Below are 27,011 nucleotides of genomic sequence, written 5' to 3'. Positions count from 1 at the left end.
TCACAGAAATATCAAAAACTACTACATTTATCTTACCACATCCAGCTTCAGTTTCTGATTTGTTTTTTGTCTAGTGGGACTCCTACTCCACCTTTGGATGCTGATGTTACCACACTGAGAGGTCAGTTTTTACTTAACTGCTGTTAATGCTGATTCTGAATTAGCAGAAAGTTGAGAACTTAATGTGTTTGGATTTCAGAAAGAGCTCTGAATTTTTACACCTCTACAATGCCATTTGTAATCTGTGCTGACATTTTGTTATCCTATGAATCATGAAAATCCTACTCAAGAAATCAGTTCTGTGCTGTTTTTACTGCACTTAAGTTCATGTTTCCAAAAATATATCTGCTTAGGCAGAATGTTAGCATCTTATACTGATTAGTGTGTTGGATATTTTTCCTCAGGCTCTTCATGTGTCTCCTGTGCTGTTGCTGTCATGATAATGGGAACAGGAATCAAATTTGACTATAGGTTTATGCTTGCTGAACTGCTTCTGTGGGTATATAGAAATAAAACCAAACAAAATAATACTGTTCTCTTTCAAACTCAGATGCAGCTGCCAATGTTCCTCCTCCTCATGAGGTCTCCATCGAGAGTCCTGAGGGTGATACCATCCCTGAGCATGACCATGTAGACACCACTGTGAGTGGGTTTTTTCATTTGCATTCTGCTGCCTTTCCTACGTGATATTTTTATGGTCATTTGCATTTTAATAGCAATTAAAGGTGTTGTTAATATGATGTGGTAACACAAACTAGGGTTTTTTGGTCCTAAAATTAAGAGCCAGACATGGTTAAGGGATAAAGGGTTTTTACCTCAGTGTTTAATAAGGATTCTTATGGTTCAACTATTCTTGTGGTGCAACAAGGTGGAATATGCTGAAATGCACACTCACAATAGATCACATATACAGTTTTATAGACCTTGCAAATCAGTATATCTAACAAAGATGTTCCATTGAGAGACTTCAATGGATAGTGTGACATCCTCCTATCCCAAAGTATTTCCCCTTCAGATGGGCCTAAACCTAGTTTACAGAACTAGGTTTACAGAACTAGAGGGGACCTTGGTTTCTCAAGATAAAGCTTTCTGGCCTCCAGCTGTGAGGTCTTTAGGGTGTTTGGTCTCCTGGCCTAACTGAATACCAGGACTATGCTAAAACATCAGACTTAAGGAATTATAAGTATGCATGCTAAGGGCACTGCGAAAATAGGAGAGGTATATTTTAAAAAGGCAAAAAGTTGTCATGGCATCAATAAAATCAGGGTGTGAATTTCTAAAGTTTTAAGATATTTTCCTGGGCAGATGTTTTTCCATTTGGAGAGGCTTTGAAATGCCTCTTTCCCAGCAGTGGGAGATAACAGATCAGTTGAGCTATCAGGTGAGATATTTTCTGGTGTCATAGGACTAGAGAGGGAATGCCTACTGGATACTGAAAGCTCCAAGAAGAATGTGGAACACTATTATTCCTATGGAAGCACAATATTCCTTCGGTTGCTGGAGTAGTGTTTCAAGGGTCTGTGGGTACAATTGCATAGGACAGCAGAGAGGTGGCCTGGACAGCCTTGAGGACTCTGATTCTCAGCTTTTTTTCCTCAGTTGATGTAGGGAAACTTTTATTTATCATCTTGCAAGTCACTCTTTCTGTGATATTTAACCAAAGCTCACAACACAGGCAAGTCTAGACCCCATATTTAAAACATCTCTGTAGAAGTGAACTGGCCACCACATAGGTCCCATGGCAGTATTTTCTTCTAGGAAACACATCCTATGGACTAAATTTTAACCCCACAATCTAAAATCCAACTGCAGTATTCATGGGCCACCATGACTGAAGAAAATTGTGCAAACCAGTGGTATCAATCAGTTGGCTTTTGGGTTTTTTTTATAAATTAAAATAAAAATATAAATATTTTTTTATAAAAATGAAACGCTCAATGGATCACAGAGAAGCTCACAAAGTTTCAAGTTCTGCATATAAGTATACTGTATAATATTATATACTATATAATATCTGATTTATTGTACTGAGATTAACTGGGCCATACTGTTCAATAACCTAGTGTGGCCCTGAAATAAAGCTGAGGCAAACTGTGCTTTCTTCTGGCTGTCAGTGCTGACTGGAGCTCTGATGTTGGAGTAAATACAGAATATGAAGCAGCCAGCTTCTGACTCAAGTGCAGGGTCTGACCTTAAATTATCTAGCAAGAAAACTTGTGGTTTGGTCCCAAGAATAGCATTATTCTTCTTTTGAAACAGAACTGCCTGCAATATTTCTACTGGAGCAGAGAATAGGACCACTCAGTAAATTGGGAAGGAATCAGAATTAGATTGCTGCTGCTACAGCATTTTCACTCTGTACAGTTACATCCCACCTCATTGCTCTTAGCAGCCAAAAGGCATTTCTGATTACAAGGCCAAGAGCGAGCAAAGTTCATCTTCTGCACTTTGTATGTTGACTGGACCAGGTTTTGAGGTGCTGATAAATGATTTTAACTACACAGTGTTGCAAATCACCAAATGGTAGCACTGTATATATGCCTGCTAAATGTGTATCTCTCAAATGCTAACTAAGTTGAATGTACCAGTCCTTACGGTCTTTGGACAGTTATCCAGTGGAAAAGGGATGTGAGGGAGCAGAAAGAGATTTACTAAAAACTTTTAGAGGGTTCCTAAACAATGTAGAAGTTGCTCAGGGATGGCAGATAAACTTTCTGGAGAAAGTTTTTCCATTTCCTGCTTGATGCATAACTTCAGCTGCAGTTTCATTGAAAAGATCTGTTTTGCTGGATCTCTTTTTTCCTTTTAAACAGGAAAAAAGAAGCAAACATGTATGTAAATAGTCAAAGACAAAACCTCTAGCAAAAGACATTTGGCTAAAGTTAACAAGCCAGCCTTCTCTTTCCTCCCAGACAAATCTGTATTCTTAATTTTTTTATTTTTTTAATGTCTTTCAGTATACCACAAGGAATAGTGTGGTGTTTTAAAAATACTAAGCAGAAAGCATGCTCAGTCATTCAAATTAGATTAAAACTTGGCATTCTCTGCTGCCTGTGACAACCATGATCGCTCCATGAATCCTGATGCGTTGCACAGCCACTGCTCTGGGGCTTTTTGGGCAGCTGTAGGCACAGCAGGCAAAGCCCACTGCTTTAGCTCAGAGAGCTCCCATTCAGAGTGCCCAATGTATATCTGGGGGGATCCTTCGCCTCCTGAGGCTGAACAATGCAGGGTGTTATTCCAAATGTAGAACTTGGCAAAGGTACCCTGTCTTCCAGCTGGAATAGTAAGCAGGAGCCTTGTGATGAGTAAGTAAATTCTGAGTAAATCAGCCTAGGCTGACTGGGCTCAAGGGAGTTGTTTGATTAGCCATGTTGCACTTTAAATTGCTTTGTGAACATCCCCCACATCTGTACTTCACTTTGTACCTGAGGTCAATGAGATGGACTTACACTGAAGGTGTCCAAATGGAAAACAGAATTATCTTCAATATGAGAATTCTCAGGAAATGTTCTTGCTCAGTAGAGTGTCTCATTAGTTGCTGCCTCTATCCCTGAGGCCTCACGAGCACTCCATAATGGTGCAAGGCAAACAGGTGATGGCTCCTGCATGGGCACGCTGTGCTTCGGACTGCAGCATTCATGTGGCATTAAGTGTGTCTCTTCTCTCCCTTCTTCCTTCCCTTCCAGATCAATAATGAGATAAAGAAGCAGGATGAAAAGCTAGTTAGACCTGTAACTGAGCAGATGATTGAGTTCAACATTTTGATTGTTGGTGAACAATACAGTGAGGAGCTGAAGGACCCATCTGCTGCTGAGTATCAACTGCTGTCTGAACGGTTCATTTCTCAGGTGATTCCCTTCCCTAACTTCCTTTTTCCTTTTGCTGGCTCTGCAAAATAATAGCAGCAAAGTCATCTGTGTCAGGGCTCCTGATTTTTCTCTCCCTTTTGTTTCCAATATTTCTTTTTTATTTTGTGTATAATGGTGGCAATTTTATTACCATCAAATTTTGGGGGCAGGGTGTGTGAAATTCTTCTCTTTGGAGAGGGATCCAAGTTTTCATGTGGCTGCTTATCATGAGGCTAATCTTTTCTCTAGCTTTGTCTCCTTCTTAGCCCCATTTAGTTGGGGTTGGTTCTCTGAATGCTTTTTACTGGGGCTAACCCTATGCCAGATCCTGGGCCAGATGGGAAAGAGATGTACTCTTCACTGCAGCCAAAAAAGCATCACCATGACTGTCACAAGTTGCTAGCGTAGGCTATAGACATCTTAGTTTTCCTAGCTGTGAGTCCAAAAGCAATGCCATGGTATGTGTGTATGCAAAAATTGTCAGGTGGGACAGAGTCCACCTGGCACATGGATGTTCCACTCCTTTGATCCCTTGCCTGGTTTTGTCTGAGCTTGAATAAAGAAGATCTTGGGGGGAAAAAAAGTCAGCAGCACTGTGATTGTATAAGTCTCACCAAAGACAGTTTAAAAATGAAGTGGGGGAGGAGAACAAGAATTTATGGAGTAAAAATTAATCCTCAATTGGCAAGGATCTTTGGAAGCTAAAAAACTTCCTAAACCAGCATGAACTTTCAGTATTCTCTATCTTGGTTTTGTCTCCTGTAGCACACTTGATTATCTTGGCAGTCTCTTTCCATTTCTCCCCTTGGAATGTTTCTATACAGTCCTTGGGGAATGCTGGATATTGTTCTTCAACTTTTTATTTCCCCTTTTTCTAATAATGAAACAGTGTCACCTAAACTACTCTTCCATAAAGAAAAGAATATTTAACTGTTTTTCACCAATTAGATGTAACAGCTCAGATACAATTTTGGAACATGATAGAAACACTTCATGATTTTTCACCATATGAGCAGAAGTGAATGGAATCTGTGTTAATTTTTTTGTTTTTCTGTCAAAATAGATCAAAAATGTATTTGAAGGACTACCTGGATACAAAAACATCCATATCCTGGATTACAGGTAAAATGATACTGATGCAGATATGGTGATTGAACATGGTCATGTATGATGATGCAATGAGCTGACATGATGCTTGGCAGGTTGTCAGGTGTGTGTGTGGGAACTCCTAGCATGTATTAATCAAGTGCTCTTGTATTTGGTGCCTCTATATATGCAACTGAAATAGAAATATAGAACAATCTTTTTTCTTTTTTTTTTTTCCTTCTGGCATTCTCAAGAGAATCTCATATGACATATTTGCTGTGATTTCAAGACAAGGCATTCTTGTTCAAGATTCTATCCTAAAATTAAAAGATATATTCATAGCTTCTACTTCTAATATGTCCAAATGTTAGACAAGGAAGGACACGGAAACTTTTTTGGAAAAATGTGGTGTATTTAAATTTATTTTTCAAATTATTGACATTAATTTGGGATGTCTCCAAAGGTTATTGTTTAGGCTATGTAAAGGTCTCTCTTGTATCAAAAAAAAGGGTGGGGGATAGTTTGATAAAAGATACGGAATGTTTTAACTCTCTGTATTCCTATAAATATATTTTTAAAGACCTGATTCCCTTAAACCCATCTGTGCTTCTGAGTGACATTTAAAGTTAATTTGTTAATTCATCAAATGTAAAATGTCAGACTTTTGGAGTACAGGGCTCACAAACTGATTTTTTCTGAATGGACTGGATATAACTTGTAGAATCTACTGAGTGTGTTGCTCCACTCATGAATTAATCCAAATTGTGTTTTCTTTGAGAATGTAAACTGTATTTCTTAGAATTTGTTACCTGGGGTATTTTAGCTAGCATACATGTAGGTAACAAAGCAGCTGTAATGAGAGAGGTCTTGTGGTTGGAACCCTAGGCTGTGTCCAGTTTGTAGCCTGGAAGGTAGCAAAACATCTTGGTCTTTGCAGTCTAATAGGTTTGCAAGCACTTGGTTCATTTGAAAAGACAAAAGGCTGGAATTTCTAGCAAATTTTTCTCTTGGTTTCTCTTGTGTGCATGGCAAAAAGCCATTGGCTTTAAGTTAAACCTTTAGGTAGGATAAGTGAGCCTTGATCTTCTTGGTACTGCCAGCAATTTAACTGCATTATTTACAATAATCTGAGATGGCTCTGCCAGTTCCTTGGGATCAATAGGAAATATCTCAGTTGAGCAAAAGCAGAACAATTTTTTATGTAGCTGAATAACTCAGCAACTTAAAAGGATTTTCCTGTGTGTGTTTTCAAATGGGTATGCCCTGTAGAATACCAAAGCAAACTTGTTAGAGTTTTAAGACTTAAAGGAAATTTTGACATTGATTTAACGAGTTTTGCTATTCTGTTTTGTTTTTATAATCAGCCCTTCTGAGGAAGAAAGGTAAAGACAACTTTTTTATAGATATTGTCATAATACAGATGGGAAAAACATGTTTAGCTGGCAGGCATTGTTTTTGAGGATTTGTAGTTTTCTGTTCAGAGCAAGATTGTTGTCTAACATAAATATTGTGAGAGAGAGTTCTACCAGAAACCGCAAAAAACGGATCTATTTCCATCAAGGATAAACTGAATTTTCTTATTTACGCCCTAAAAAGTAAAAAAACTCTCAGGAAAAATCATCCTAGACACAAGTCAGCTACTGGGGTAACTTGTGAATAAAAGTATATTTTGTGAAGAAAACAAAATTGCTTAACAATGACTCAAAGTCTTCATACTTTGCAGCAAAGTCTTGAATAGATATGGGATTATTATTATTAATGAAGTAGATAAAATCGCACAATTCTCCAGCAAAGGCTGTTGGCTTAGCTTCAAGGCCAGAGGTGCTGCAGATCTTAGCAGAATTTTAATAAATGTTCTTTAGTAGAACATGGAATTGATTGTTTCTCATCAGACACATTCAAGAATCCTGAATTTTCCTTTTTTAGTATGTTAAGAATGCCACAAAACAGAAAAAGAACTGCAGCCTTCATTTACTAAATGTATTTGTTCTGTGTGTATCTCAGCATAGCCAGTTTCCATGAACAAGTTTAAAGAGAATGAGCATTCTAACTTTTCAAGAAAGGTTAGAACCACAAATATCTTCACAAACTATATATAACTGTTTACAAGAGCTATGTTCCAGGCACCAGATGTTTAGCCATTTCCAGAGGTTGGTGTACAACATCCATCCATGTTATTTGTTATGAATTATGAATGACAGCACAGGTTTATTAAATCTAACTGTTACATTTGAGGAGCATATTCTGTTCCATTTTTGCTGTGCCTTTTCACTACTGCTGTCCTTTTCAGTTTCCTCTGCTGACAGTCAGTGCCCATGGTGAGCCCATGGTGGGCTCATGTCAATGATAGAGCCAGCAGGAAAACCCCTGGTTTTAGTCAGTGTGTTTGCAGATTGTCTCTGTTGTATTTGGCACTGGGGCTTTAAACACTTCTCTGAACAGAATTATTGTTTTAAAAATGCAATCCAGCTCTGTGGAATCAAGAAAACCTGTATTCAGAGCATGTTTTTCTCATGCTTCATAGGTTGCTTAATTTTGTTGCTGTGTTCTGTCTACAGCCAAAATGTGTTCTATCTTCTACAGTTCCCTTGTGTTTATGCCCAGTGTATGGTAAATTTGATTGCAGCCTAAGCTGTTGTGTGGAAAAGGACATCCAGATGTATTCAGGAAAAGAAAATTGAGAAAATGGAGGAGAGTTTATATAAAAAAAACCTCTAAACTGTACACAAATACAAAACTGAGTCATAGAATAAATGATCACATGAGTCTAGATAATCATAAATTTTCCCAATTATAAGATTAATTAAATACTATTTTATTGCTATTAAAATCATTCTTTCAAGCAGGTTAACACTGCACAGTGACAGAGATTAGGGCTCTCACTTGCTGCTGTAGATTGCTACTATATACAACCTCTTTTTCCTGCCTATTTTCATACCTCAGAACCATTCCTATTATTGGCATGACCTTCAAATCACCACTCTCACCACTGCATGCTGGTGGACCCACTAACAATGCTTGCAGAAAACCAGTGTTTTGGTCTGCTTGTGGTCTGCCATTCTCTAGTAGAAATATGGGACTGGGAGCAGACCAGGTGTCAGTTTTGGGTAGCATTTCCCTTGAGAACTTCATGAAAAGAATCAAGCAGTTTTTATTCATCCTTTAAAGCCATGCATGTATTTTTATATTAAAAAGGGTATTGATGTGGGCCCTTGTGAAAAAATAGTGCTTGTTTGTTTAGGACAATCTGGCATTTCTCATCTGTGTTCTTTCTCCTTGTACAACCGAAGTGGGGTGGAAGTTCTCTATGCTGTGACATTTGATGGAAAAGCCATCAGCAATGCCACCTGGGACCTGATTAACCTGCATTCAAACAAGGTGGAGGACAACTCCTTCATGGGCATAGAGGACAATCCAACAGTTGTGTACACCATCAGTGATTTCCGAGATTATATTGCTGAGATCCTCCAGAAAAATGCTCTGCTTGAAAATGCTTCCGTCTCTTTGGACCCTAACTCTCTTCAGCTTACTAATGGTGCGTATTAATTAGGATGCATTGGTGTGCCACACATCTGACTTCTTACAAAATAAATCTCAGCTGAGTGAATTATTCAGCTGTCCCTCTGAAAAATTAAATAGAACAAAATCAACTTGTGTCATAGCCTGTTTTGCTCTGATCTTTACCAGGCCAAGTCATTAGCAGTAGCCTCCTATTCTTGATCCGTTAGCCTAGCCCCCCCATGTTATTTGAATTTTTATTTTGAAACTGAGGTTTGTCGTGTGCACTTTCAGTAATACTTTCAAAATTTAATAGGAATAAAAGGGGGAAATGTGGTTCACATGGTGCACATTGCATCAGGGTGACCTTCAGCTTAGTAGCTCTGTGTTGGCTCTAGGCAGCACAAAGGAAATACCCAGATTATTGTTCAATATTCAATGATCCTGCTAGAGGTGACGAAAGAGTGCTGTCACCCCTTTGTTCTCATCTTTCCCCTCCACTTCCTGTCAGTGATTTGGAGACATTTCCAGCAAAATCTCCCTGGCAAACTTTTGAGAAGATTTTACTTACAAATCTGAAATCAGAGAGGGCTTTTCAGTCGGTCTTCCAACACAACCTCCTCACACTGTTACTGCAGCCTTTATATCCCGAGTGTTTATATTTCCACAGTGAAGGAAATACTGCACCCCACATCAGAAGACCCATCCTGGATCACTGAGCATCCAGTCGTGCTGGAGCGCCCGGAGTTTGATGTGAGTATGGTTCTGAGCAGTGGCCTTTGGACACATTTGAGCAATTTACTTCAGCAAGGTAGAATTGTAGCCAACACCCAGAGCTTCTCTATCCTGTTGTTCATGCAGAGAAGGCATACTAATGAAGGCATGCTTTATATTGGAGTAAAAACAAGTGAAATCTCTCGTGTGATAATCCTGGTGTCTGCTGCCCAACAGTTTTCTGTGATTATCTTATTTTGGTTGTAAACGTCTCTAAAGACGTGATTCTGCCTTCCATGATACTACCTTTCTTTGGAAAGAAGAAATAGATGTAAGTCCTAAAACTGGCTGCTAGAAGAGCTAAAACTCTAAGTTTCATAAGCTCCTTTTGTTACTGTATTTCTTTCAAAGAAAGTTCTGAATTTGGTTTTAAAATTATATCCATCCTCCTAATACCAGCAGAGGAAAATAACTGGCACTGGTTTCTTTTTTTTATCTCTTGAAGTTGTAATTGTCATCTCTGACTAGCTCTGGAATAACCCAAGACACAGACTAGAGTTCTGTATTGGACAGGAGACTTGGGATCCCTGACCATGTCTGTACAAAGGGGCTTTAAACAAAGATGCTGCGTTAGGTGCCAGCAATGCTGAGATCAAGTTAGTCAGTTCTGCCAACAGAGATCTTCTGAGTGCTGAATCATTGTCTGGGTAGTTGGATTCTGCTCTCCACTCTGTTCTGTAACACAGATGTGTTTTCAACAAGAAATTAACTCAGATCATGCCTTAAAATCCAGGCCCACTTGTGCTGGATGGTAGGTAGATTGTCACTCAGTCCATCAAGAGACTGTTTTGAACACAGACACATTGAATTGTAGCCAACTTCTGAAATTTTTATGTAAGCAAAATTTGTTTTCACAAAATGCAAATATTGTTAGAATGGGGATAGGTATAATATCCTTACTTTCATGGCAGTTTTCCCTGAGTTTTAAAAACTAATCATCGATATCGAAAATACAGATTCATGTGGATTTGCCATAATGGATTAAACATGGTGGAGATAAACATGGATTTAACTTTCAGAAAAGGGCTTTCTCTTTACTGGAGACATCTAACTAGTCTAAAATGCAGAAAGACAAAGAATTCTGCCATTCTGTAATCTGACAGATGTGCAGACAGGAAGATATTTTAGAGCAGTAGTATCTTGGCAATAATAAATTTTAAACTAGTTTTGGGGAATATTATGATGATTAAAAAATTGTGGAAGTTATATTTTTCTAATCATGGACTATGAATAAAGGCTTCTATGCCTTCAGTCAAAAACTCTGATTATGTAAAAGGTATTGAGTGTATCCCCAAACCAGCTGTGTGCAATCTGCAATACACAGGGCATTTGCAAAGTAGCTTCAGATAAATATAGGAAAAATCTAAATGTGCTTAAACAGTACAAAATTGATCGATTATTTCCACAGATGTTGAACCTTTATGGTTCAAGTAGAACTGTTACCTATGGAAAAGAATTTTCCTATAGTTTTCCCTAGGTGACTTGAGAATAAGCTGGATTTGTATTAGCATACCAATATCATGACATAACATGGAGCTGTCATGATTTCACCCTCCAATTGCCAGTGGGTGGTACCATTAATTTTTTTGAGTTTTGCAGCTCTCTTTAAAAGTAAAGCAAAAATCAGGTCTAGTTTTTGAAATCAGTATCTTGTTGTTTATGATGAATTGTAACAAGTAGAATGCTCTGGTTTGAGGAATACAATGTCTTTCTGGCAGCAGAAAATGAAAAATCAGGGAGAGGAGTTCCATGTTTACAGCCATCTAACATATTTGTAAACCTTTTACACTGGTGAAAACCAGAACTAGCCAATATGATACTAAACTTGCTAGTATAATATATTGCCCTGTAACAAGAATTTTTTAATAATGTCCATTTATGTTTATTTATAATTGCCATAGGAGCATTTATCCATTCAAATATATGATGAAGTGCAGTCCCTGGCAACTAAATGCTTGCATTAAATAAATATATCAAGGAGTGATTGCTGGTAGTCCTAATTATTTTCTTATGGAATTTATATATATAATTTATTTCTAATTTTGTACAGTAGCTCTTTTTACAGCTTTATTTATAGTGGTTAGTCTTGCCAAAAATAAAAGCGCTGGAACACATGTCTTTATGGTATATATACTTTTCAACTGATTGTTACCATATAAATTAAAATACTTGATGAGACTGTGGTGGCATAACAACTGGCATTTTTAAATGTGATCAGTACATGCAAACAAGTATTTTAAGGGAAAAAAAAAAAAGAACAACTTTAACTGGCCTGTTTCCAAAGCATTCAAATGCAGTTTGAATTAAGCTGAAAATTTAATTCACCCACATTTCAACCGGGAGTAAAATTTAAAATTGGAAAGTATTTGGATTCTTCCTGTTATTCCTGCTGGTCAAGCAATAGAAAGAGGTTTGACAGGAATGGTGAGCTACAGAAATGATTCCAGTGGTTGTGAACTGTAATACATATTACAGAAACTTGCGTCCACGGTACACTTTGCTCATCACCATCGGCAGTTTGTTAGCCCATAATAAATTGCTGCTTCATGAATTGCTTGGCAGCTTTTCATACCCTACAGGGTTATTGGTCCATAGCCCACTGCTGCACAGCATTTATATATGGGCAGGTGTCCATGTAAAGTACTAATTCCTGAGGTTTAGGCTATCAGCTTGCTTTTGTAGCCTTGACCAAATAACTTAATATCTTTTTTGCCTTTTTTCTGATATAATTACCTCATCAGACACCATAGTAGGAAATTAATATTCAAAGATGAAATATGCTAACCACTTTAACTGTAAACCAACTAATGATTGGGATGTGGATTAGTAAATACACAGTGTGAAAATTGGAGATGTAACAACAAATTATTTTTTCACATTTCAAATAATTCTCAAATTCATTCTGCATCCGTTTTGTTGTTCATCATTACTGTTGTTAGATTTATTTTTTTTTCCTGCACAGGCATCTTGGCTTTAAGACTAAATTATTCCATGTTCTAAATGTTCTTCATTATGTTCTGGCCTTTGTTATTTTCCTGTGTTATCATACCCAGAAACTAAAAGATATCAATAAATTATGACTGGGCATGCATCCATCTAAGTTCACTTTCTACACTGTTTCCTGTATCATAGTAACTGAAATAGTGGAATTACTGTATTAATTGTGTGGCTGATGAATAATAGCTGCTAGACCTCATCATGCTTTAGAAAGGCAGACAACATTTATCTTTGATTTAGCTGGAGATGGACAGATTCCTTTTTTTCAGTATAGGAAAGGAGAATGGGGTTGGATATAGATGCAAATCTCTTAATACCCTAAGGAGTGCTGCAGCTCCACTGTTTTGTTGCACTCCAAACAAGCTGAATGGCTCCTTTCCCCTTTTGATGGACACAACATTTGTTAGAAGGATGTGCATTTTACATGTATATTGCACTAGATTAGCAAGGGTCTATATTTGCCACTCACCCATTGCTCCTTCAGAGGCAGTAGTTAGACTTGGCCACTGCCTGCTGTTAACCCCTTCTGTGTGTTCAGCCCAATGCAGACAATCAGTGTTTCCCCTGTAATAGTGGAAATATTAATAGTGGCTTTATGTTCCAGGACAGCACCTTTTTAGCTGAACGTCCTTCTGCAGATGAGTCAACGGTCAGCAATGCCTTGCCTTTTGATTACACCAAACCAGATTCCACCTCAGACAGTGAGCAGTCCAGTGACAATGAAATCCAGCCAAGACCAGAGAACATGGACTATGAGGCTGGTTTGGCACCTGAAGCTCCACTTTCCTCAGAGGTTGATGTCACTTCTTTGCCTGATGGGCAGAATTTAGAGACTTCTCATTTAGTCACTGTACCAATGTTAGAGCATGATTCTATGGACTCTCTGGAATGGCTTTCAGCCCCCAGTTCTTTAGATGGTAAGTTAATGCCATTGACTGAAACTTAAATCTGGATAGTGGAGTTTCCTGGTACTCACCGGATTATAGTTCACCAAAATGAGCTTTCAGAAAGCTCTAAAAGTTGAGTATTTTTCTCCACCAGTTTTTACCTTCTGTGTGCGCATGTATCCAAGAGCTATATACCAAAGTAAAATGCTTGTAATAGCTAATAATGCCTGTTTCTCTCTTCTGGAAATTATATGTACATGGCACTTGTTAAATAGCACAGAAGTAATTTTGTATGTCTTGACTTGGCCCATAGAATATCTTAATGGAAAGTGGGAGAGGTTAACAGGGGTCCTTATGACTTTGGCATACAAAGGCCAGGATGTATTATGGAAAATGTGGAACATAGATCTACAGGTAATAAAATTAATGAAATTTGACACTTTTTTTTGTAAACAACAGCTAATTGTCAATTTGTTTTTATTTTTAATGTTTGAAGATACTGGGCTATCTGAAGAACTTTTGCCTTTAAGTCCTTCTCACCTTGTGCCTGAAGAATCTCCATCTACTGATGACTATGAAGTTCCTCTGCTTTCTGCACCAACAGTGGCCTCTTCATCAGTCATAGAGACTGATATTAAAGAGAAGGAAGAAGTAATCCAAGGTAGTCCTGAGGGCAGTGACAGTGCAGACTCTGTGGAAGAAATTCCTTTTCCCTTAGAAGTGCCCCCTATGGAAGACGAAACTGATATATTTCTTGGAGATAGAGTTATATATGATGATGGGTCTGGTTCAGCTTTTGATGGTTCAGGAAAAGAAATGGAATCAAGTATCTGGCCTTGGGAAGAAGCAACCCTGGAACCAGTTTTCTACCCTGGTCCTGATAGCTGGCTCGAAGATGACAATGAGTCTTTGTTAATCAAACCTGAGGATATCCCTGAAGGCATGATTTTAGACTATATTCTTAACTCTGGGAATAAATTAGATTATGATCTTTCCAAAGATGAGAATGAAGGGATAGTCAATATGAAAGATTTCCTTGATGAGTCTGAAATATTTGTCTTTCCAGAGACGACAACTCCGCAAGTACCTCTGTTACAGACAGAAGAGCCATCGTCTGTGGAACCATCTACACAGACAGAAACACTGGGCATGTATGATTCTTCTTTTGTCATGCCAGCTGGAGAGGCCCCTGTCTCACCACCATATACAGATCTGTCTGTGGAAGATAGTCTCCATACCTCCACAGGGACTGTCAGTATGGAGCAATCTGAGGAGTCTAGTGTAGGCCAGAACATAATCCCTGAAGTAGTTGAACACCAAAGTGAAGACAGGGCAGTGGTAGAAGAACTGTTCACAGTGAGGCAGCCGGATGTAATGGAAACTGCTACAGTAGGCCACTTGGGCACAATCTCTTTAGAAACTATTCTGACTGCAGATCCTTCTGTGGTAAAGCTTGATGCTTCCACAGAAGAGCAGCAAGCCCTAGATTCATCACTGGCAGACCAAGACACTGCTGGATCAGCAGTGAAGGTACCAGCTGATGTTTGGCCTACTGACAGAGCACTAGAAACCTCCTTAGATCAGTCAGTGCAACCAGCAATTCCAGCAGTTACTCAAGGTTCAGCTGCAGTTCCTTCTGTAACAGATCACACCACTGTCCTAGAGGGCTTTCCTGGACAGCATGGCACAGACCATGACACACATATTTCCATGAGCTTCAGCACTGTAATGGATTATCAAACAGTGAGTGTAACAACAAGCACTGTTGAGCTTCAGTCCCACCTCCCTCCTGTGGGATCCACACCGTCATTGTCTGTGGCTACCTCAACAAAGCTGGGAGATGAAACAACGAGAGTCCTGGATGTTTCAGTAGACCTGGGCCATGTTAGCACTGTTCACTTTTCTCCTGAGCGGACTGAGGAGGGAAGGAGAATGACTGAAAGTCACATGGAGCTGACAACTCATGTCCAGTCCACTGAGATGGCCAGTGTGGCTTGGGCCACACATGAAACCCACTACAGCAGTACTGTCCCATCCCGAGCTCTAGTTGTGTTCTTCAGTCTTCGGGTTACCAACATGATGTTTTCAGAGGACCTGTTTAATAAAAACTCCCCTGAATATAAAGCCTTGGAGCAGCGATTCTTGGAGCTGGTAAGAGTTACTTCTGTGCTAAATATCCATTAGCAGATAGACAAAAACTATTTGTAAATTATATTTAGTCATCTCTCTTTCACAGAGAGCAACTTACAACTGGTGTTTACACATAAGGTTTGTGCCCCTCTGTGGGGAATATTCTGTCTGAAAATGGGTGGTGAGATTCTGTTCACCTTTTAGTCAGATAATAGTCTCTCTGAAGGAGAACTCCTTAGCATCATGGACCAGCTGCTCTGCTGGTGTCAATAAATATAGCAGTGTAGCTGAAGTCACTACCACAGTCGCCCTACTTGCTTCCAGACTGCTCTTTATTTAGTGTATAGGGAGAAAGACGCAAGAAAACCTGGGGCTGTGAGCAGGTAACTTTTCTTCAACACATTCAACCTGTCCTAAGAGGTAGCTCAGGGAATTAAGCTGTTCCTAACCTGATGGCTTGGAAAGCCTTATGGGAGTTACACAGCAACAACTGCCAAATTTTAACTGGGAAATTCCCCTCTTGTGACTGAAACAAACCCTTTTGTGTGAGATGAAGGGAGCAAAGCAGAGAGACGGAGGGGGGAGACATGCTTGAAGGAAAAACCCTGTGAAATGGCAAATATTCCATGTACTTAGATCAAGGGAGAACACAATGTGGGTCCTGAGAACTGTGTTTCTGAATTGTTAGATTTTTAGAAACTACTTGCAAGTTGGTATACTCTTAAGAGCTCCCTGAAATACTCAGGCTCCTGGCAGCACAGACCTGAGCCGGGTAAAGGTGAAAGCCCTTGATGTACAATTTGGATAAAACCATTCAGACTCTAGTTGTCTGCTGCGGTAACAGTGCAACTGGCTTGAGTAGAGAGAAATTCAAAGATTCAGCTTTCCTGTCATATCCCCTGTGTTGCAGCTGGTGCCCTACCTTCAGTCAAATCTGACAGGATTCCAGAACCTGGAAATCCTGAACTTCAGAAATGGCAGCATTGTGGTGAACAGTCGAATGAAATTTGCCAGACCTGTGCCCCGGAATGTCACCAACGCTGTGTACATGATCCTGGAAGATTTCTGCAACACTGCATATCACACCATGAACCTGGCCATCGATAAATACTCTCTGGATGTAGAATCAGGTAAGGACAGCAGGAAAATGCAGCTTAAAGCAAGAGATCCAGAAAAAAATTCTGGTTTAAGTGCTAAGGATCCCAGCAGCTCAGAGGCTGCTCACTGCTTTTCACGGGCTGGGCTTTAGAAAGACAGTCTTTCATTGAGTAAAAACAAACAAATTAAAATCTGCTCTGAACTAAAGACATGAGAGTCAAAGTAGTACCCAGACAGAGAAAGCTGTATGGGGTCCATGCAGATTTCTGGATAAAAATGAACTCATGGGATACTCTGTATAATGCCCCTGTATTTGACCTGGGGAGTGGGGGAACAGATGGCTCAGGGAGATGAGAGAGCTGGCTCGGTGGTGCCCATCTCTTTTACATTTACTTTCATGTGTGGCTTGAACTTACTCCACGTGGTTATTCCCACAGGTGGTAGCCAGTTTGCCTGCCAGGTGGGCATCTGCACAGGTAACAGTTGCTGCCTCATGCTTGGGGTAAGGTCTTGGTTGCACTAAAAAGTGACAGGGCCTCTTGCTTCACTCCTCTGATACAGGAAGAAGGTTGTTTTGGTTTTTTACCTTGTCAAAGTTTGCCAGTAGTTCACCATATAAGCAACCTGGAAATATCTCCTGTTTTAAAGTTAGAGAAAAATAAGAGTGCTGACATGTTGGCATATGGTAGCTGATCTTTCCAGACAGGTCACTTATAAAGATGGTCTAATCAGCACAGCAAATGTTCTGATATTGATTGTTTAGCTGTATGCCAGCCTCTTAAGCCTGATACCAGTGAGGTATCCTGAATGCAATAAGCTTGTGCTCCTTGCAGACAAAAAGGCAAATCCCCTCACATGGGCAGATGGTAAGTGCCTGACATCCCACTGACCTTCCCCATATGCTGCCTAGGTTTTCCATAGCAAGAAATACTGGAGGTCACCTGTGGTTTGCTCATTTGTTCCAGCAGACAGAGAAAATATGAGGTACTGTCTGTTCAAGTATGAAAAAGATCACTTCATTCTTGCTTTTTTGACTGTTTGTTGTGTAGTCTTAGCCATGCCACTGTCATGTATGCACAGAGGAATATTTGCTAGTGCTTGTTCACCTTAGCAGAACCTTTTGTTACTCAGGAAAGATGTACCCTGGATTTTTGTGGATTAACAAGAGACCATTAGAGAAAATGGCAGCCAGCACCTTGTCCCTGTTAAATCTTCCCTTTCATTAATAGGTTTTGCTCTGTGTATTGTCAGGTGAGCAAGCAGATCCCTGCAAGTTCCAGGCCTGCAACGAGTTCTCTGAATGCTTAGTAAATCGCTGGAGTGGGGAAGCTGAGTGTGTCTGCAACCCTGGCTACCTCAGCATCGATGGGCTGCCATGCAACAGCATTTGTGATCTGCAACCAAACTTCTGCCTGAACGATGGCAAGTGTGACATAAGCCCTGGGCAAGGGGCCATCTGTAGGTAGGTCATCCTGCTGCTGGAAGTTGTGCTTCCTGGATGAAAATGCCTGTCTTGAAGCATTCTATAAGATTTTTCCAAAGTTCTGTGCAATATTGTGTAACAAGTGAGTAGATGGTGATTATCACTCATGTTATGCTGCTCAGTGCGAGTCCCAGTACTAACATTAGTTTTCTTATGTATATATCATAAATGAGAGAGTGACAAATTAATAGAACAGAAACATCAGAAAATAAAACTAACTAGGAATAACAGTTGTAATGGAGCACACTCAGTGGTTCAAATCACTTTTATTGAACTTTAGGGACAGAATATACCTCCAGAGGTTTTTTCAAGTAGCAAAGTGATTGATTGCCATGTCACCTATGAGAGTTAATTCCATAACAGAATTTTATACCTGCACATCCCATTGATAGTACATAAATTCATCAAATATAGTGCTTTTGGTCTGGAAAAAAAGCATAAAACTAAATATTGTACATTTGGGAAAAAATATGTGGGCTCATAAAAGGATGCAGGAACAGGCCCCAGATATTTGCTTAAAAAAAAAAAAATACAGATGCATCTAAACAGGATTGCTGTATTTTGCAGGTAAACAAAAAGATTTTGTGCAAGATACAGACACACTGGTGGTGCCCCTGACATGGAACTTTACTTTTTTCTTTTCAAACAATGTAACAGTCTATTATTAAAAATAAAATTTACCTATCAACAAAATTTAAGAAAACTACCACAAAGAAGAGTATTACTACTAGTAGTTAGTTATGTTACTTCATGTGATTTCCTCTTTGAAGTTTACCTAGAACTTCTCTAAAGTCAATCTTAGACTGCTAACAGTTAACAGAAGAAATAAAAATGGTTTTAAAACTTTAAAATTGGATACTATCACAGATGCATTATATGCATTATATGCATTTGTGTGATAGTGTGAATCAGAAGCAGGTAAATATCTGAAACCAAGCATGTTCCAGCCAGTATTTATTAAAACAAAATTGAAACAATTTGAGGTATTGCTTACTACTTTCAGAAACAGTTTCAGATCATTATGTGAGAACAGTTAAGTTAATGATGTTTCTTATTAATAGGGTTCATTGCTGTGCATGGTCATAACAGATCATGATACTTTGAGATTTTACAGAAAAAACTCCCAAACAGATACATAATGCAAATATATTATTTTTACTGATATATTTAAAGTCAATAATAACAACATTATAGTTCCTATGTTCAAAACAACATTTAGGCAGAAATGCTGAGTACAGTTTTGGGCAACCATTCCAGAGATACAGTCTCGGACCTGTGCTTCCCTCGAGTCATTTATTTTATGTATCCATTTAGACATTGTGAAAGTCAAAACAGTAGGAACATTCTACTCAGCTAACACACCTTCATTAGACTGCATTACAAGATGATAAAGACACCTGCTGTCTTTTTATGTCTTTATATATCTTGATATGTCACACACAAGGCTCAATCAAGGCAGGAGTTTTTCCTCAGTCTAAACACCTTCCAGTTTTAACACCTCACAGGGTACTGTAAATTTCATAAGGCACAGTTATTTTCCACCACAAATGCCTTACCCTTTTGCTGTTTTACCTACCTTCATTCAATTCTGTGATTTGGGTTCTGGGGATCTGAGGATTCTGGAGAAAAGCAGGCTCCCGTGAGACCTTTCCTCTGGCCTTTCAATACTTAAAGGAGGTTTATAAGAAAGGTGAGGACAGACACTTTGGCAGGGTCTATTGTGAAAGGACAAGGCATAATGGTTCTAAACTAAAAGAAGGTAGATTCAGACTAGATACAAGGAAGAAATTTTTTACAGTTGCAGTGGCAAAACACTGGAACTGGTTGTCCAGAGAGATGGTAGATGCCCCACCCCTGGATTGGATGGGGCTCTGAGCAACCTGATCTAGTTGAAGATGTCCCTGCTCATTGCAGGGGACTAGATGACCTTTAATGGTCTCTTCCAACTCAAACTGTTATATGACTATCTACCAAAAAGTACGTCCATAATAATAACAATAATAAAGAAAATTGGTGATTGGATAATGCAAAGATATTTATTGGGGTGACTTAACTGAGGGAACATCATAACAGGAACTTAAATACATTAACCAAAGCTTTTGCTGGTGTGTAATTTCCCTGTGTTTCTTTGTGGCAGGTGCCGTGTGGGAGAGAACTGGTGGTACAGAGGGGAGCACTGTGAGGAATACGTGTCCGAGCCACTGGTTGTGGGTATTGCAATTGCTTCTGTGGCAGGATTCCTTCTGGTGGCATCTGCTGTCATCTTCTTCTTGGCCAGGACCCTTCGAGACCAGTACACAAAGAGTGATACTGGGGACTCCCAGGGGTAGGTGACACCATCTAATATTTTAAAGCACATCGGCTACAATAAGGATAATTCTTTAAAAAGTCTTATATCACACCGCTTACAAGCAACAGGATGTGCAGGCACCTCCAAATGCCAGGCTTCCTTAGTCTGTCTGCTGCCCCTCCAGGCTGCAGAGAAGCTGACAGTGTGTTTATTGCTCCCCCAGGCAGGGTGACAGCCTCTCGTCCATTGAGAATGCAGTTAAATACAACCCCATGTATGAAAGTGATACGACTGGCTACAGCCATTATTACCGGAGATATCCACAGCTAACGTCCTACAGTTCCACCAGTGCAGAGACATCCACAGACTACAGCAGTGAAGAGATCAGGCACATTTATGAAAACAGTGAGCTTACTAAGGAGGTAAATGACCTTGTTTTCATAGTGGCATGGGAAAGATCACGGAAACAGTAAACTTATTCCACACTTCCAGCCTCAGAGGTGGGCCCGATCTTTCCCCAGTGTCTATGCTCTAGATAAACAGGTTGCAGCGGCTGCAGCTATTTCAAAGAAGAGAGAAAAGCTTGCTTTACCTGCTTGCTTTTAGAGAAAGTTATGGTTTTGTTCTGACCATGATAAAGGAGCTGATCCCTTAAGTAACTTCATGGGACTTGGGGAGGTTTGATGTCATTACTTGACACAACATTTACCTTTTAAAGCCAACTATCCTTTCTAAGAGTAGTTGCACAGTGGAAAACTGATATATCCGGGCCTTTTCACAGAGTGCTTTTGCTCTGGGTGATTTCTGATTGTTTTTAAAGTCTTTCTATAACCTGCAAGTTAGATCACATCTTATTTCTTCCTGTATACACAGTATCCAAGGTTTACTCTAGAAGGCTAAAGAGAAAGGATTTACATCCCAGAACTAACTACAGATCTTTAAGCAGCTGTGAAAGGTGTGAATCCAGTATGTAGCTGGTATGCTGGCTGGTAGGCAAACTATCTCTGAGACATAAATGGTTTTGTTAAAGCCTGTTGAAATGCTACACTCTGTCCAAACCCTGGTTTTGATTTAAAAGTGAAGTATTACTGAATTCAAATTAAGTGCTTCACTTAAAAAAAAAAAAAATTAAAAAACTTAAAATAATTATAATAAAATAAAGAAGAATTTTAGCATTGGAGTGCCAAATTTCAAGCTCCACTCTTTGAAACAGCAGCACATAGAAGCTTTATTTCCCAAAACCCAGAAATCAGTTATTTCAGTAGCATTCTGATTTCTATTATGTACTTACAATTCTGTTTATTGTATTCCAGGAAATTCAGGACAGAATTCGAATTATAGAGCTCTACGCTAAAGACCGCCAGTTTGCAGAGTTTGTTAGGCAGCATCAAATGTGAGTGAAATGTCTTGTCTGAATAACTAACTCCTTTGAGATTTTTTCATGTGGTCTTTGCCACATTACTGTATTGTTTTTTAAGGTTTTAGAAATGCCAGGACACTAGAGGCTAAGATTTCAGCATTATTTTTGAAGAGGTTCAACCCTTTTACAGTATTTAATAATTCTGGAAGTCCTAGGGGTAAAAAAAAAAAAGTGCAGTGAAGAGGAATCCCAAAATTAATGGATGTCAGAGCTCTGGCATCAATTTAGGCTCTTGAAAGTACAGATAGAATCTTATTAATTCCTCTGGTGTAATTCCCATTGCCCTGTGCTTTGTTTAAAAACAGAAATTTTAAAAACTCAAAACAAAAATGCTAGTTTATCTTGAATTGTCAAGATTTGGCAGCTGACCAGCACCAGACAGATCACTGGTATAGTCTTGTGGCCAGTACCAAGTGGGCACCAACTGTAACACAAACTACAATGCCAAACAATGACTCAGTCTGAGCTGTGTGCTTTGATGAAAGCTTAGCACAAAGAAGGTCCTCAAGGACTGAATTGTGAGCATTCACACTCGCATCAGCTGTGTTCCTGCTGTGGGAAGCAGCAAACCACAACTTGCTGGGTTACTTTGAAAGATACTGTAGTACAGTTCCTTGGTATCCTGTTAAAAATACATATAGTAGCAAAAAACTCATGTTCCCAGACCTTCAGCTATATTTTTTTTTAATTCAAAGGAACAGCAGTTCCTATTTTTCCGTGGCAGTCGTTTATTTTTTCATCTTGAAAAAGATCAGCATCTAGATTTCCCACAGATGTAAAATTGTAAGGGCTGCCTTGTATAAGCCTTGAATCCAATATTTAAAAGATATTAACTTAATCACTGCTTTTCTGTTTTTCATTTCAGGAAGCTGCTTTAAGAAAAAAAAGAAATTGATAGAATACACTTGGGAGATAAATGCTACCTTGCTGCCCCAGCAATGGGCTCAGATGTAACTGCAAAGTTACTTATAGTCTTAACATTGCATGGATGGATACAGATGTTTTCTAAGTGAATGGCTAAAATGTACAGATACCTGTTAATCTCAATTTCTTCTGGCTCTTCCGTGTAAAATGACACTTCTAAAGAGGTGATCAGAAGCAGCAGAGGTTATGAAAGTTCATTTTTCTTTAACTTCATAATGGACATTGAAGGATTTTGTATACAAGGGCAAAAAAAATCTTCTTGGGTAAGACAAAGATACATGCACAACCAAAATAAAATGCACATTGAAAATCCCTGCCTGGCATTTTATCCCCTCACTGGTGGTTCCAGTGGCAATTTATGGGTATAAAATACTAGCAGAAGGAAATATTTGATTTGCAAAGGAATCAGTTGTAGGGGAGAACTATTGTGCTGAGTTATGTCAGCATTATTTTAAAGCACCCACAAAATTTTAAAGCAGACAAAAAACAAAAGCTCACTGGAAAAGCTTTTGTTCTGTACAGATGCCTGATGTACATTTTGCCACCTGGCATTAGCAAAGCAGAGGATAGCACCGAGCCTGCAGCCCCTGAGGGCTGTCCCTGGACATCACCACCAGTGACCCCACAGGGAGCCTTGGCCAGGCAGGACAGTGCTTCTGCAGCACACTGCAGTGTCTTTAAAGCCAGCATGGTTGGTTCTCCAGCTTATTCTGGCAGACACACAAGCTGGGGCACAGAAGGGCTTTTATCATACAATTTTTTTGTGAAGCTTAAGTGACTAACATTGATTTTTACTCTTTTTTTGTATGTAGACATTTTGTTTCATAATTTATAAGTTATTTGCATTATTTATTTGTTGTGTGTTCAGCTTGTTTTCACAATGGATTTAGTTGTTAAAATAGAAAGATGACTAGTTTTAATAATGAAATACTACACTGGCATTTGTGCCCATTCTTTTATATCTATATTATATTTAGTGTTTACTCAGTGTTGAATTCAGCCAACTAATATTTAAAATTACTGAATGAGGCAATAGCCTGCCATGAGCTCCCTTTCAAAATCAGGCACTGAAGTCCATGCAGATTTGGTAGATGTCAGCACTTTCCTGCAGGGAAGTGAAAAACTGAAATTATTCTCAGTTTATTGGAAATCAGCACAGAATTCCTTAAACACAAAAAAAAGTCAGCCTAAAACATTTTGAAATAGCTGGATTGAGATGGAGACTTCCAAGTAAAGAAATGGAATTTTATCTTCAAGCTATGAAGAGAGCTCTTGACTATATGTTAAGCTGTGTTGGGGTTCTGTTCAGTCACCCAAGGTCTCTTGTTTAAGTCATTAAACAGCTGTCAGGGTTAGGGCCCCAATTACAATCACATTAGGTTGTGCTAGCAAAAAAAGGCCAAGTGATTTATTTCTCCAAAAGCTGTAGTTTTTGGCCCACATGTGCCAACAGCCACCTGATACTTTCTAGAGTGGTAGTGAGAATTACTTGATTGTCTTTAGGCAGCCTAGCTAAACAAGAGAATATTTCAATGCAATTTTTCTACGTGTCCTGGAGCCCCTCACTGGATCACTTGTGTAGAACCTTCTTGCCTTGAGTGGCAGGGGATGGGTACCAGAGCCACATTTCTGTCAAAGAAATGCTTATATAAACCACTGAAAGCCAAATAACGCCAGACAGCAGGAAATAAATAACATGGTGCTGCTGAGCATTGTGACCAGATGTTATGAGACAGAGGCCCCATCCTAGTGGCTGGCCCAGGGGCTGTCAGAGCAGCTGGTCCAGAGATTCTGGGGCACAGCCCACTCCTCGTGACCCCGCAGCAGCGCGGCTGAGCCATCCCCTAACACCGGGGTCTGCTGTCAGAGCAGGGAATTGCTGGGCTCAGGGTGGGCAGCAGACTGGGACTTGTTTCTGTGCAGCTCAGCTGCCAGCCCTGGGAGATTTGGGGCTGCTCCTCCTGGGTTCAGCAGTGGAAGGCAGCTGGGATCACAGAGGTTTTCAAGGTATTCTGCTGTGCACAAGCTGAGACGAGGCCTGGTTACACTGAGTGTGAGGTGTTTCAGTGAATATACAGTGATATGTTCTTTGTGTGTGTGTGTATATACATGAACATGATGGTATCTTTTCATTACAATAAAAAATTATTTCCAAAATATTTTTTTCTATAACATTCATGTAGAGACTATGAGTTTGACATGGAGAAGGCGTCTTAGCCACGAACATTTGTGTGTGTAGGATCAGAAAGTTGTTTTAACAGAATTAGCTAAGCTGTTAGATTCCTTCACTAATAAAAGCAGAAAATATAGTTCATTCACACTTGCAAGGTTATAGTCTGAAAATTCATGCTGGAAAGCACATACCTGAGTGCTTTGCTTTCAGATAAACTCTTCTGAAGATGTTTTATTCCTAATCAAAAAGCCAAGAACTTAATGAATAATTGACTTTGTTTGACGCTTTCCCAGTCCAAGGCAAAGATAAAGAACTCTAAATATCCTAACAAAACAGACAAACCCCAAACCCTTAAAATAACAAAAAACCCAACCACCCCCCAACCAGCTCTGTGTACAAACCTATCAGTCTATAATCAGTTAGCATGCACTTTTTCAATTTATAAAAGTAAAAAGTGCATGTTTGAATGACTTGGCTTAATTGAAGAGCATGGAAAAAGGCAGGCATTGATTACTAGATGCTGACAGGTCTATCAGAATCTGTGGCTCCCCTCAAGGCTGGAAACACAGAAGAAAATGACTGGTCCCTCAGGATGCTAGCAGCTGCCTTTTTAACAGAGGATCTCAAACCCACAGCAGCCCTGTGGATCTCTCAAGGCTTCACTTTTAAACCTCAAGGCACCAATCCAAAGTGGTAAAATCCTACCAGGGCTGGAAATTCAAACAGAAAACAAGTGTTCAGAGCTGCAAGACTATCAGCATTACAGGAATAATTGTGTTCTTGTCTTGTATTTGCATTTTTGTAAAGCACAGAGCCTTGCCCAGCAAGAGGCTAAAAGATACCAAGTAAATGAGTGTCCATTCAGTGAATCCCTGGGCTGTGAGCTTCCTGTGCTGCTGGGTAACAGTTTAGTTCCAGAAAAAAGGCTTTTTCAGTTCTCAGAAGCTGAAACTACAACTTTCTCCTATCTCCACCAAACCAAGGAAGTGCATGAATAAACTTTTTATATTTTAAGAACTTACAGCTTAAATGTTAGAATGGAAAAAACCCCATAATAATCAAGACATTCATTCTCATCATTTCTCATCAGGCCTGCAGGAATTGCTCCTTTTTCCTAAGGGCTGCAGGTGCATGAGAGGAATTTGGGGCCTCTGCCACATGGATTCTGTGAAGAGACATGCAAAGGTGCTACAGTTCCTACATAGGAACAGTCATCTCACTATAAAACACAAAGCAAAAATATTCACCAATACCAATTTATCTGTCTATCTGTAAGCATCGTAGGGCAGACACAGACTGACTCTATACAGCATAGGAAGTGGGTCAGTGCATTGTTACTGTTTTAAATATTAGTAGAAAACTCACAGGGCTTTTGTGGTACTTGGTTTATTTGAAGAGTACTACAACACCAGCAGCATTTCTGTCTTATCCTTCCACTACTTGATCCAGTTTGGGAACAGATGCATCATCTTCTATATAACATGATCCACTTATTTTGGTTTTGTAGCTGGAAAAAAATTCCAAAGCTATTCCTGGGCCAGGATTTTTTTTGTTTGTCAGACCAAGTGGAAAAGTTTTGGTTTTGCCATATTTACCACTAATTTGCTCTCCTATTCCAGATTATTAATGACCCACAGGAATTTTTGTTGAGTTCCTGTCCTCTTGGACTTTTGCTTGTGCTGCTACTCAACCTCTTTGCTGGGTCACCCACGGCAGTGAGCAGTGCAGACAGCTCTGCTAGCTCTGCTAGGCTGCAGGATTAAAATGTAATTTTGCCTAAGGTGCTACAGCTGTTCTGAGCCTGCACTTTTAGTTTTCCTGTGTTTCCAGTTAAACACAAAAGTAGATTTCAACTCTTAGTTGTTTCAGGATGAGAAATACCCTCAGTACTAGAATTTTGTGAGACAGATGCCAGATTATATTTTTTAAAAATCAATTCTACTATCAGCATATCTAAGGACTTTGTTTCTGTATTAAATATATAAGCTGAAGTAAACTACACTTGAAGCCTGACCTTTTAGGAGGGGACACTGCCCCCAGCTCTCATTTATACAACCAAACCAACAAAATATGACTGTCTTGAATCATTGGAGGTTTAAATGCTCTTCAAAAAGAGCACAAGTTAAATTTGGTGTTAATTAGGCTTGCAGTTGCATCTCCACAGCTGATTGCCAGATGGGGAAATCATGATTTTCTGGAAAGGCTGACATAGCTTGAACAGAAACGAAAATGGGAACAATAAAGGATATGGCTACACATCAAAACTTTATGTAGTAACATGGGCACATATATGGATAAAAGAGAGCAAGTGCAGAGGTAGATTTTCAGAGGAGAGCTTACAAGCAATCCGAAGTGTAAAAGATTACCATTGACTCATGGGAGACAGCTACAAGGAAATTC

The 27,011-nt window shown here is 39.4% G+C and overlaps 1 protein-coding gene across 4 annotated transcripts in view; it reads left to right on the top strand.

The window, feature by feature from the left end:
- IMPG2 (interphotoreceptor matrix proteoglycan 2) overlaps nucleotides 1–23,379 on the top strand; it is a 52,885-nt gene extending 29,506 nt beyond the window's left edge. For 2 of the 4 annotated variants that reach the window (XM_086883094.1, XM_086883095.1), the window contains 14 exons: nucleotides 75–121; nucleotides 551–642; nucleotides 3,690–3,851; nucleotides 4,915–4,973; nucleotides 8,228–8,472; nucleotides 9,106–9,188; nucleotides 12,811–13,123; nucleotides 13,590–15,244; nucleotides 16,134–16,353; nucleotides 17,573–17,783; nucleotides 19,942–20,130; nucleotides 20,318–20,516; nucleotides 21,408–21,487; nucleotides 22,380–23,379. In XM_086883094.1, the coding sequence (XP_086739220.1) occupies nucleotides 75–121; nucleotides 551–642; nucleotides 3,690–3,851; nucleotides 4,915–4,973; nucleotides 8,228–8,472; nucleotides 9,106–9,188; nucleotides 12,811–13,123; nucleotides 13,590–15,244; nucleotides 16,134–16,353; nucleotides 17,573–17,783; nucleotides 19,942–20,130; nucleotides 20,318–20,516; nucleotides 21,408–21,487; nucleotides 22,380–22,392 (3,568 nt within the window). In that variant the 3' untranslated portion in view covers nucleotides 22,393–23,379. Of the gene's footprint in view, nucleotides 1–74; nucleotides 122–550; nucleotides 643–3,689; nucleotides 3,852–4,914; nucleotides 4,999–8,227; nucleotides 8,473–9,105; nucleotides 9,189–12,810; nucleotides 13,124–13,589; nucleotides 15,245–16,133; nucleotides 16,354–17,572; nucleotides 17,784–19,941; nucleotides 20,131–20,317; nucleotides 20,517–21,407; nucleotides 21,488–22,379 lie in introns of all 4 variants that reach the window. The other 2 variants (XM_086883097.1, XM_086883096.1) reach the window with 2 other exon arrangements.
- Nucleotides 23,380–27,011: the final 3,632 nt, after the last annotated feature.

The sequence above is a fragment of the Cyanistes caeruleus genome, chromosome 3 (genome assembly GCF_971803275.1).
Source record: "Cyanistes caeruleus chromosome 3, bCyaCae1.hap1.1, whole genome shotgun sequence".
NCBI lineage: Eukaryota > Metazoa > Chordata > Aves > Passeriformes > Paridae > Cyanistes > Cyanistes caeruleus.
The sequence above is the reverse complement of the archived record's forward strand: the minus strand, read 5'-3'. Positions and strand labels throughout refer to the sequence as shown.